Genomic DNA, 12,912 nt, shown 5'->3' with positions numbered 1-12,912 from the left:
TCCAAAATACAACTTTTATATTCTAGATTATATATTTCGAAACACAAAATAAAATATGGATTTCAGGGTGTAGAATACAAAGTTTCAAAATATAAAAAATCATAATGAGTATAGGTTAAAATTATAAAGGTGCAGAAAGAAATTGTTATTCTTGTATTTTTTTTAATGTCAAATTCAATCCAACCCGATCCTTTTGAATGAGATTGTTTTGTGTTAGGTCAATTACATCACATTTTTTGAAAAGTTTTTTTTTGTTAAGTAATCTTTACAAAAATTAATTTAAAGTAAAATAATATATTTGTCCAAATTAATTCAAGAAGTCAAAAAAAAAATAACAATTTTTTTTATAAGATGTCTTGGAATTTAAATGAGTTTAAGTCTCACATTAAGTAAATAGGAAAAAGTTGAACAACATATAAGCATGAAGATTCATAACTCTATTACCTTAAGGTTATGGGTTAAAAATAATTTCAATCTCTTGTGGATTTGACTCAGGTTCCATTATTGTATCTTTTCCGTGAATCTTTTTCCTTGAAAAACCCCATCATGATAAGTATAACAATGAATGGATCTTCAGTCATTCATGCTAAACCCATATACAAAATTATATGAGCTAAATTAAAACTTTTCCTAGATTTCTTTTATAAGATGTAATTGAATATGTTTAGCTAAGATGATATTTATTTCAAATCGTGATTTTTTATGCTTAAGAATTTAATTTACGAAAATGACTTGATAAGTTAGTGAATTGATTCACTTAAGAATGTTTTTTTCTTTCAAAATCATTTTATATATTTATTATAATACAATCATAATGGGTTAACTTAATCTATTCCAGGCTTTCCAGTGTGCTTTGTAGAAAATTAAGCTATCCTTCAACCGTATAGTCCAGATCCCTCTCATTCCGGTGTCGTCCATGTACCCCTTCCACCCGAAGCTGTCAGGAGCCGCTCCTTGTCTGTGTCCCTGCACCATGCTTCTTGCACCGGCGTCACTCCCCACCCTCGTCAGTGCCCGGGTGTCACATGCCCACCAGCTTCCGTCTGGTTCGTCCTCGAACCACATCGTACTGGGAGAGGCTAGGTTCTGATACCATCTGTAACGCCCCGGCTACTCACAGGGACCATCGACTGCCCCCACAGATCACCACCAGGTCACCCATCCCAGAATTACTCCAAGCTAAGCACGCTTAACTATGGAGTTCTTATGAGTCAGGCTACCGAAAAGCAAATGCATTTTGGTGATATGAGTAGTCAAATCAATTCCTTTAAGCTATCCTTCAACCGTATAGTCCCATACCTATACAGTCTCCAGATCCCTCTCATTCCGGTGTATGTTCGATTCGTCCATGTACCCCTTCCACCCGAAGCTGCTAGGAGCCGCTCCTTGTCTGTGCCCCTGCACCATGCTTCTTGCACCGGCGTCACTCCCCGCCCTCGTCAGTGCCCGGGTGTCACAGCATTATTATAACAATACGAATTCAAACTAAATTTACATAATTTGAAAAAAGAAAATTACATATCTAAACCATTTAAACATTATTACACAATATTTTAATATTTAAAAAATTAAATTGTCAATCTGAACAATTAAAAGTAATAATTATAATAAAAAACTTATAAAAAAATAAAAATAAATAATTATGGTTGATGGATTACAAAACAATCTATCTTCAATTTGGTTCCAATTCATATAACCTGCAGATTAAGTATTTCAAGTTCAAATTTATTGATATTTAATAAAATTTATTTTTTTTAACTCGACTTAAAATGATTGAACAATTCACATGTTAAAATTTATTTTAACTATAGTCAATTCACTAAAGTTAATAAATAGTAAATAGTAATAGTAAATATAATACATTTAAATATTTGATCTTGAGTCAAATTTTGGGAAACCTATTTATTACAGTTATACTCAATAAAAGTTAAATTAATAAATATTTAATGGTGACAGAAATTAAAAGACATAAAGCCAATAAAAATGTTTAAAAAATAGTAAAAGTAGCATGTCTTACATTTTAAAAAATAATTTTATTCTAAGAACTAAATCAATTGACTTTCTTATAAAATAAATTATTATTTTGTCAAAATTATTTTATATATATTTATGTTTCATAACAAAAAATAATTAATTATATTTTTATCTTTTAGATATTCTAATGATACGATTTAATATCAGTTCTTAACTATATCAGTTTAATGTGTGTGGTTTTAATTTTTAAACGTTATAATTGCCTGTTACTTAAATATTATAAATCTATAATAATTTTATTTACGTGATAGAAAACGACTAAACGTGTTCTTCTATTTCCTAGGATAGCCCAGTCTAAACATTCCCTTAATCTTGTTTTTGTCCTTGATTGACTTGTTTAGTTGTTAATGCAGCCGCCATGACCGTGAAATCAATCTCACAGCACAGAATATGTTGTTCAAAGATTCTGTGTCATTGATTCCAAAATGTTTTCCTGTTCCTTCCTGATTATTCCACCTCTCAGCTCTATAAGTACACGCCATGTGCATTGTTCAATACACGTTCCCTGTTTTCCCTAGTCTGAGCTCACTACTAGATAATCACCAGTGTCTGTGTTGGAGTTCCCTGAATCCTTCCTTAATTTGAACATCATCATAGATTTTTGTTAACGTGAGATGGATTCAGGTTTGCTGCGATCAGAAGGTGGTGTCGTGTCCCAAATGCCCACGAATTTCGTTTGGCCAAAGGAGTATTTGGTGGATGCCCAAGGCGAGCTCCAAGCACCAGTGGTGGATCTTGATGGGTTTCTGAGAGGGGACGAAGAGGCCACACAATGTGCTGCAAAGCTCATAAGGGAAGCGTGTTTGAACCATGGCTTTTTCCAAGTGATCAACCATGGGGTTGATTCATGCCTCATTCGTGAAGCACATCATCAAATGGACACTTTCTTTAAGCTCCCAATTCACAGGAAGTTGAGTGTTCACAAGACACCAGCTTCCATGTGGGGCTACTCTGGTGCACATGCTCATCGCTTCTCCTCCAAATTGCCATGGAAGGAAACCCTCTCTTTTCCCTACCATGACAACACCTCCGAACATGTTGTAACCAACTACTTTAAATCCACCATTGGAGAAGACCTTGAACAAGCTGGGTAAGATATAAACATCATGTTTTTTTCTTCTTTTCTATATCTCTTTCTTTGGAGACATTATAAAATACGCTGTCACGTTCCCAGAGTGATATTCCAGAAGTACTGCGATGGTATGAAGCAGTTGGGGTTGAAGCTGACGGAGCTATTGGCCATAAGCTTAGGCGTGGATCGGTTGCATTTCAGGGAGTTGTTCTCCGATGGATGCTCCATCATGAGATGCAACAACTACCCATCTTGCCAACAACCGAACCTTACGTTGGGGACAGGACCACATTGTGATCCAACATCAATAACCATACTTCACCAAGATCTTGTTGGGGGACTTGATGTTTTTGCGGACAACCAGTGGAAGACGGTTCCACCTCGTCTCGATGCCCTTGTAATCAACATTGGAGACACCTTCATGGTAGGCCATATAAGCACTAGCACATTGCATGATATTATTACTACCTTCGAGTGCTGATTTTCCACACCATTTATGTAATATTTCTGTTTATCTTTTACCTTTTCCTTTAATCCTATCTCCTGTCATCACCCTGCAACGACTCATTTACTTGGAGTTATATGGAGTTGTGTAAGTATCCAAATAATTTAAGTTGCAGGGAAATATATATAGGCTGGACATAATCATATATAATTTTTTTAATCAAATTTTATATTATTATGTAAGATATTTATACTTTTGCCTATTTGTCATATTAAAAAGGTTAAAAGAAAAAAACTTTGGAGAATTGCTTCAACATATGGATCGGTCCGAGATGGAGTACTTGAGTTTTTTTTTTTCTAAAATAAATGAGTGTATACTAAAAGAGTGTTATATTATACTTTTTTATTTTCTATTTTTTTCTTTCTAAAAAATACAAAAATTATTTTTTTATAATGATTTTACTGTTATAATATGTGCTAAAATGTAAATGTGTAATCATATTATTATTCTATATATAATATTTGAAGGGGTCAGTAAAATGGTTATATGTGCATTTAAAAAAGATAATGTAAGGTGTCTATGCATTTTGGAAGCAAAAAGAGAGATGGCATAAAACATTCTTTAAAATATTTAGATTAATATTTTTCAATGTGAAATTTAATTAACCACATCCAAAAGGTTGACATTAATTTAAGAATGAAAATATAACTCATTCTGGTTTGAGTCTAGATTTAAATATATTCACTTAAGAACTGGAGTATTTGATTTTTATCCCTTATAAAACATCAATATTTTATCCAGCGAAGAATATATTTAAATATTTAGACATGTTTGAGCAGATTTGATTAAAGGATTTGATGGGCAGTTTAACCTATTAAGTGCAGGCCAAGTTTTTATCCACACTGTTTATGACAATTATTGAATATGAAAGGCCTTGCATGTAGAATTTTTTTATAAACTTGTTAGCATTTAATTGGGCCGATTCTTAATATGTAATATTGTATAAATATTAGTCGATCGAGCACTGTAATTAATGTGAAGCAGTATTTAGATAATGTATATGTGGTAATTTGGGGAATGATTTGTGGGTATTGATGATTGGAAAGGAAGCGTGCATGGTGTAGAGTGAGGAATGATATGTTGTTGGTTGTGCAGGCGTTATCAAATGGGAGATACAAAAGTTGCGTGCATAGAGCAGTGGTTAACAAGTACAAGGAGAGGAAGTCGTTGGCGTTCTTTCTGTGCCCTAAAGAAGACAAGGTGTTGAGAGCTCCAGATGAAGTTGTTGAGATGGATGGGACGAAGCAATATCCCGATTTTACATGGTCACATTTGCTTCATTTCACACAAAACCACTACAGAGCAGACCAGGCTACTCTGCCAAACTTCTTCAACTGGTTCCTATCTTCCAAAACCACAGACTAGCTTTTCGCTAACCTACAAATCCATTCTGTTCTACTACTTTTTCTTTTTCAAACCACCTTCTTCAACACAATCTCCCTTCTAAATTCTCCCTCTACTTTTCCCACCTACACTCCAAAACTTTTCTACCATCCATGTCTCTTCCACTTTGCTTATCCACTCGCCTTAATCTTTCCTTTACCACCTTTTTCTACACCTACTCCATCTCGCTACCTATTATCTCCTGTTCAATTTAAATAAATCTCTAATATATCCATATTCATATTTAATATTGTTTACATTATTAATCACCCCGTTATTATTTTTATCATCAATGTTTTTCTAATATTGTTATATGTAAGCTTTGTTTTACCAGTAACCTATTACTGCTTTCTGTCATTTCATTTTATTCGTCACTCTTATATATGGTCAATTAATCAAATGTCTCCCTGTATATACTCTTATGTTCATTGTTAGGCTTTGTTGAAAGTAATTTTCCAGTGGAAAGAAAAGCGAATATTTTCTCTATTTTTATCCCATGATTTGTAAAAAAAAAAAAAAGAAAGAGAAGTTGTTTGAAAAGAATCTTTCAACCCATCTTACAAAATGTAAAAAAAATGAGATAAAAACTATGCAAAACTATATAAAAGAAATGAAATTACAGTATAATCCTTATTTAATTCAATCTACTTCATATATAAACTAACATAATTGATTATATATTATGTATAAAAGTTTTAATAGTTATAATATGTAATAACTGTTACAACATACTATTTATAATAAATTTATATAGTAATAAATTAATAATATTAATACTAAAAAAATAGTGATATAAATAATAATTAATATAAATTCATAAAAAAATAATAATATTTACTATTATTATAATTTTATTTTATTTTCTATATTATTTTACTATAAGGTTGAATGCTTGATATTGATTATGTGTTGAATTTTTACCCTAAATTTGTAACATTTTATTTTGAATAGCATAAACCACTAAAATAAGAGTTACAAAAAAGATACTAAAGAAAAACTACCAATTTTCAAAGAAGAAGATACTATACATTTGAAAAACAAAGACCTATCTATGTTGTTTTACCTTCAACTTTGCGTTGATAACTGGAAAGACGTTTATCCTAAGCTCACACAATTTAAGGTGATCATTGTAAAAGAGAGAACAAACACAGACAAACAAACACAGACAAACAAACAAAGACAAAAATAAAAACAAGGGTAAGCTAATGATAAAAAGAAACCAACAAGATATATTAATATTGCATCGTACATCACATTTCAACCAAAGTAAAACAATCATCCTAATCATGCCATAGACCTAAACATGACCATCCAAATATAGTATGAATGTCGAGTTATAATAATACCTGTGTGGTGGAGTAGCTAACCCAATCAAAGCTACCACACAAGATTAGTCCATTAAAACGCTCTTTACCAAATGGAGAAAGACCCTCAAACTAGGACCTTCTATTACTATCATCGCATGACTCATCTATCTCTGTTTGAGCTCGGATGATCATTAGAGCGTTAGGATAAACCCCAACTTAACTTCGTCCATTCATACTAACAACACTTGAAACCACCAATAAGAAGTTTCTCCTTAGAACTCATTTCCACAATTTTTCATCATATATACAGTCTCATATAAATATTGCAAGCAATCACATGATATTACTAAGTATCCGTCAAAGTACAAGGAAAAGTCCATCAAAAGATCACAAAACAACCTTAAACACACAAGACTAAAGGGTGCTTAGTTCCAAGCCCACTGAAAAGAGGCACTCATGCGTCAGAAAGGGGCGCTTAATGCTAGGGCCATTGGAAAGTAGCGCTCAGGCACCCAGAAAGGGGCACTTAGCGCCACACGAGTTGACATCATCCTATATTTTGAGACTTATTTCGATTGATCAAGTTGGGTCTTTAAACATTAGAGTTGATGTGAAAACACATTTATAGGTAAAACCAAGTACCCCTTTGATCATTAGACCTAATGTGCATTAGACCATTCGACAACTACAAAAGTACCCAAACTCGATTCCACACCTTGTAACACCAAATTCTGCAAACTAAGGTTGTGTTTACTTTGAAAGATAGATTTGAGGGAGAGTGAGTTGATGAATTTGAGGAGATTTAAGGATGAATTAATTGTTGTTTATTTGAGTGGATTTGGAGGTGAGTGAGAGTGAACTTGAAAGTAAAATTTGTGAAAATTAGTGTAGGATTTGACCGATGTGACAGATAAAAAATGGTTTAATTGATAGAAATTGAAGATTACCAAAATACCCTTAGTAGTAAAAGTAATATAAAATGATAATTGTTAATATTATATATAATTGTAAAAATTATTATAAAGAGAGAAAAAATAAAAATTAATTTTTAAAATTGTATTATTATTATTATTAGAAGTAAAATATACATGCAAAAATATACATTAGATGGAAGTAAAAGAGACATAAAGTAAAAAGTTGTTTTTGAATAATAAAACTAAGGAGATGAAGAAAAGCTAGGGCTAATGCATGGACAAACATCAACACATGGAGGAAAGCATATGGAGAGGTGTGAAAACTCATGGAATTGGATAAATCACCATGGAATCGAATAAAGGGTGTAGTGGAATCGAATAAGGGGTGTATGGAACCGAATACAAGTTTATGAGAACTGAATACACATATCAGTTGCATTTGTTCTTTCTACTGGAATCAAATACTCAAATACAACTCTTCTTCAAGATTTGTTATTCACCTTCTTCATCTTCAACATGGCAGCAACCATCAACCTTGAATCACTATAGACCAACCTTCATTCTTGGTCATCATCTCCAACCTCTGGAATCAAATTGCTTGCATTTTTACATGGTATTTTAAAAATAGTGGAGGGCAAAGTTGAGATTTCAATTAACATCACCGCAAATCCGAGCATATTAGCGGGATGATGAAAATGTGCATATCCCGCAAGTTAGCTCAAATTCATCTTCATATATCGACTGAAACGAATGCAATGTATCTCACAAATTTGTCCTAGCCTTTCCTCTTAAATAGTCCAATCTGTTGATGTGAACATAGCCTAAAGGTCTGAACAAGTCCTAATGGATTCAATAACATACCCCAAAAATCTCATTTTAATCACAACCTCTATACTTAAAGTTTTCACTTGTTACAATCTCCAATTTTGACTAAAACGCAATAGAAAAACAATATATTAACCAATAACAGCTCCATATCAGATTCATGGTTTAACTTACATCTAAACAAGTTTATTATAACTACAAGACATACCTTAAACCTCAATTTTATATCAAACTTGCTTCCTTTAGATTTCTACCTATTAAACCTCTAAAATTAAACCTAAAAGCTTCTAAAATCACCTTATTAACTAACACCTATTTCTAACTCTTACTTTTACTATCTCTAAGTCCCAATAAGTTTAATTAACTTGAAAATAGACTTGAAATACCAGATTTATTAATTAAACCCTTATGTCACAAACTTGCCTATCAAAACCTATACTTTTAACTACAAAACCCATAACTTTGATAACTCACAACCCCTTGAACATGGCATCTAATTCCAATCATCAATAGAACTTCATAACATACTATTCATCACAACAATAACATCAAAAACCTCATCATACCGAACATTCAAGCATCATCCAAACACAATGAATACTAGAACATATATCACAATTACAATTAAATCATCCTATCATCCAAACAATCACAGATCATACTAGTAAATTGAAATTTTAAGAATGCACACTAGCTTCCCTTACCTTTTTAGAAGACCAAACTGTTCTAGAAGCCCAATACTGGTTTCACATCTCAAAGAGCTCTATCTACACCTACAGACAATAAAATCATGATTAAGATACATTGTTAGAATCACTGATCAGTAAAGAACCTAAAATAAGACTCAAACCATACATGTGATAGAACCAAACATAACATGCATTGAAAAACTTGAAACTAAAGCAAAGAGTAGAAAATTAACTTACTCTTTTTGAAAAAATGATCAGATAGACTTGAAGGTTTCACTGCGGAAATTCTAATCCTCTAAACAATAAACATGATGTTAAAGTACCGAATTATAACTTTATAAAATGAAATTTATTAATTATAAGTGGTACTTCTTATAAAAAGTTATGGTGAATGTAGGAATGCTGTCGGCCAAAAACATGAGATATTTATATGTTGTGCAAAAGATACTCTCGGCCAAAACATGACCCAAAGCAGAAAAGCAAATGTGGAATACTCTCTACACGACAGGGGTGTTCATTGTCATCTTTTACAAATTTGTTTATTTCAATCGCTGCCCTGTAAGTGATAAATGTTTGGCCCATGATGTCTTAGAAAGGAAACTATATAACACAATCCCAGTGAAGCAGTTCCAAATCCATTGGGTAAGAAGCAGTAAGAGTTTAAAGTGGAGATAATAGCCATAAAAAAGTTACTTTGAAGCAGATATATCATATCAGTGTACGTATAGAAGTGATTTCGAGCCTATTTTGGCGTGAGAACTGTATTCCATTATACGCCAAAAAGAGTTTGTCACCAATCTGAAACACAAACTGCAAGCAGACACTTTGCTGCCATTCTCAAACCTTTTTCCGTACTTTTTACCTTTTTATTTATGAACTGAAAGAATAACGGGACGGGGTGATTGATTGAAACATCAATGGATTACGTACAGAGATGACAGATTCTTCAAAAGACCTTGCTACTCTACTCCACATTTTCTCTCTATCTACCCAGCAACTATGGCAAAATAGGAACCCTTATAAGTGATACAATATCATCAAACATTTTTTCCAATGCAACGATACACTATGAAAACATGTGTCTAACTTTTATTGCTTCAATGCTACCAAAATAAAAAAAAAATACACCTCTTACATAAAATCTAGGACTGCTTCTCCAAAAAATAAAATCAAAGATCGTTGCCTTTATAAGAGTTTTCTATTTTTCATATATTCAAATTCGTAATGATAGTAACTTTATCTTTTTGTTATTAGAGGGTCAAATAATCATGTAAAAATTTTAAGGTCACTTTGAGTCTTTAATTTTTAAACACACTCTGTAGTTTAACTCAGTATAAGTAAATAATAAATATAATAATTAATAAATGTAATTAATCAATCATATAAAACATGTTATTTGAATTATTGTTTATGAATTTTTATTTGGATAGATATAATATGACACAATTTAATTATATTCTAAAATTATTCTAACTAATCATAAATAATATTAATATAATATTATTTTGATCAAACAAGTAAAAATCAAATACATTTCGGTTTAATAAATCGATATATAGTCGACCAAAAACAAATTTTGTCGTGTCCAAAAATAATTTAGTCACATCTTATTATTACTAAAAACATAATTTCTTCTCTATCTTTTTTCTCAACTTTTATTTTTCAATTTTTTCTTCTTTTTCTCGTTATAATTGCTTTCCTTCTCGCTCTCTCTTTTTTACATGGTCACGTTTAATGATGTTTACCTTTTATTTCCTAATTAAGCCTACCTCTCATAAAGAAAAATTAATTTATTTACTTTTATATAACTTTAAAAAAAAATAAAAAATTTAAGTGTTTAAATTTTTTCTTACACATATAACTCTCAGAATAGGTTGTCCGTGAATTAAGTTCAAATAATTTGAGAATATAACTTAACCTATATTTTAAAATGAAGAATGTTTTTTTTTATTTAACTTGAATTTATGTTAGGTCCACAAACTAAGAGATCAATTTTTTGTCTAACTGAAAATTTGAAAAAAAAAAATTACAATTTGTTGATAAAAAAAATCATAATATATATATATATATATATGTATAAAAATCTAAAGTTTAATTTTTAATAATAAGGTTCATCATATAACAACATCATGCTTGTTGATCGAAATATTATTATCTCATAGGTTGAATGTTTTATATTAATTAAATTCAACACTTCATTTACTTTTCAACTTGTACTTGATATTACGAAATGGAAGACCAATAATAATAATAATAATAATAATAATAATAATAATAATAATAATAATAATAATAATAATAATAATAATAATAATAATAATAATAATAATAATAATAATAATAATAATAATAATAATAATAATAATAATAATAATAATAATAATAATAATAATAATAATAATATAATTATTTTTATAGCTGTGGGTGCTTTTTTTAAAGTTATTTTTAAGTGAAATAAAATATAATTATTTCTTAAAATGTAGAAGAAAGACAAGTATATGTTAGTTTTCGTAATTAAAGGTATAGGAATTTATGTCTTAGCAAGAGATCAATTGTTTTTTTCTTTTTTAATTTAGGAGATTGTCATACGTTTTACTTCATAAAAGATTGAGAAAAATATATTCCAATAACTCATTATTATTAGTAAAGTGTCTACTTTCAGTCATATTTAAAATTTAAATAGTTGACCAAGTACTTTGTTAGGTGTAAGTGACTATATTATTTTTGCATGTTATTTAGTCGATAACATATTCCGACACTATCATAATGGATGATTGACTTTTTTTTTTTTTTTTCATTTTAATGTATATCAAGCAATGAACTTGCATTTATTGAAATCATATGTATTTTTAGCTAGTACTAGCAAAACTTAGACGAATACGTATTTTGAGCTGGTAGTAGCAAAACTTGTGATTTACTATAACGACTAAGACCTAATAGACCCAATAGTATAAAAAATAATACTAATAATGTTATTAATACTGATAATACTTATACCAATTATAATATTAATACCAATAATAATAATAATAATAATTCTACTACTATTAATACTATTAATAATATTAATAATAATAATAATAATAACAACAACAACAATAATAATAATAATAATAACAATAATAAAAAAAAATAATGTTAATACCAATACTAAGACTAATATCACTGATTCTAATATTAATATTAATTCATATAATAATACTAATACTAAGACAAATACTAATATTAATAATAATACTAATAATAACAATAATAATTTTAATACTAATAATACAAATAATAATGATAATAATAATAATAATAATAATCATAACAATAAAATTAATAATAATAAGAATAAGAATAATAGTAATAAATAATAATGATGATAATAATAATAAAATTAGTCATAATGAGAATAAAAATAATACAAATAATAATAATATATTAATACTAGAGGTATTTAATAAGTAACATTTTCATAAATGAAGAAAAACTGTAGAAGTATTTAATGAGTGACAATTTTGTAAATCTATATAAAGGTAGTATAAGTATTTATTGAGTGACTTTTTTAGATTAAGAAAAGTAATTAAATATGTTGATAAATTAGTTAGTATGTAAAAGTAAAAAGAAAAAAAATCATTAAAAGAAACATGTGTCAACATAAGAAATGGAGTTAATAATGTATTTTAATTATTTGTGTTTTTTCTTTTATATATATAAGATAGTAGATATTAGAAATGGTGTTTTTTCTTGTATACATAGTAGATAGTAGATTTCTCTTGTATAAGTTAAATGTAATAATGCAAAGAAGTAAAGATGTTTTTTGAATGACATGCTTATTCTTTGATTTTTATGATATATTTTGCAATTAGGAACAATAAATGTGGATTTATTTAAATTAATCCATTTACAGAAGAAAAAAGAAAACCATAAAATTTGTAAATATTCATCACACGTCGTAAAATGTTGTGTGCTGGTGTCATATGGCAGGAGACAATAAAAGTATAATAGATTTGGATACTGTGGACTAGATTTGTTTAAAGTAAACAGTCCACTCCGTACTGGATTTAATTTAGCTTTAAACGAGTTCAGTTCTGTTTGAACCTCTTTTTTTGGCACAACCCTAGCTAAAACCATCTTGATAACAAAAGCCTGACATGGAATCTAGGCTAATGAAGACCACCAAGCAGGTAAAAACACC

At 29.6% G+C, this 12,912-nt stretch overlaps 1 protein-coding gene across 1 annotated transcript; it reads left to right on the top strand.

Annotated features, from left to right (window-relative positions):
* Positions 1 to 2,648: 2,648 nt before the first annotated feature.
* On the top strand, positions 2,649 to 5,196 carry LOC108330434 (gibberellin 20 oxidase 2). The gene is made up of 3 exons (XM_017564919.2): positions 2,649 to 3,124; positions 3,209 to 3,530; positions 4,707 to 5,196. The coding sequence occupies exons 1-3, from the start codon at positions 2,649 to 2,651 to the stop codon at positions 4,974 to 4,976; spliced, it is 1,068 nt and encodes a 355-aa protein (XP_017420408.1). The 3' UTR covers positions 4,977 to 5,196.
* Positions 5,197 to 12,912: the final 7,716 nt, after the last annotated feature.

The sequence above is a fragment of the Vigna angularis genome, chromosome 4 (genome assembly GCF_016808095.1).
Source record: "Vigna angularis cultivar LongXiaoDou No.4 chromosome 4, ASM1680809v1, whole genome shotgun sequence".
NCBI lineage: Eukaryota > Viridiplantae > Streptophyta > Magnoliopsida > Fabales > Fabaceae > Vigna > Vigna angularis.
This window is presented reverse-complemented; position numbering and strand designations above follow the sequence as displayed.

Excerpts from the sequence above, each read along its gene's own strand:
- LOC108330434 (XM_017564919.2), top strand. The coding sequence starts at position 2,649 with ATGGATTCAGGTTTGCTGCGATCAGAAGGTGGTGTCGTGTCCCAAATG. Across the intron at positions 3,125-3,208 it reads GAAGACCTTGAACAAGCTGG|AGTGATATTCCAGAAGTACT; the intron begins GTAAGATATAAA and ends TCACGTTCCCAG. Across the intron at positions 3,531-4,706 it reads ACATTGGAGACACCTTCATG|GCGTTATCAAATGGGAGATA; the intron begins GTAGGCCATATA and ends TTGGTTGTGCAG.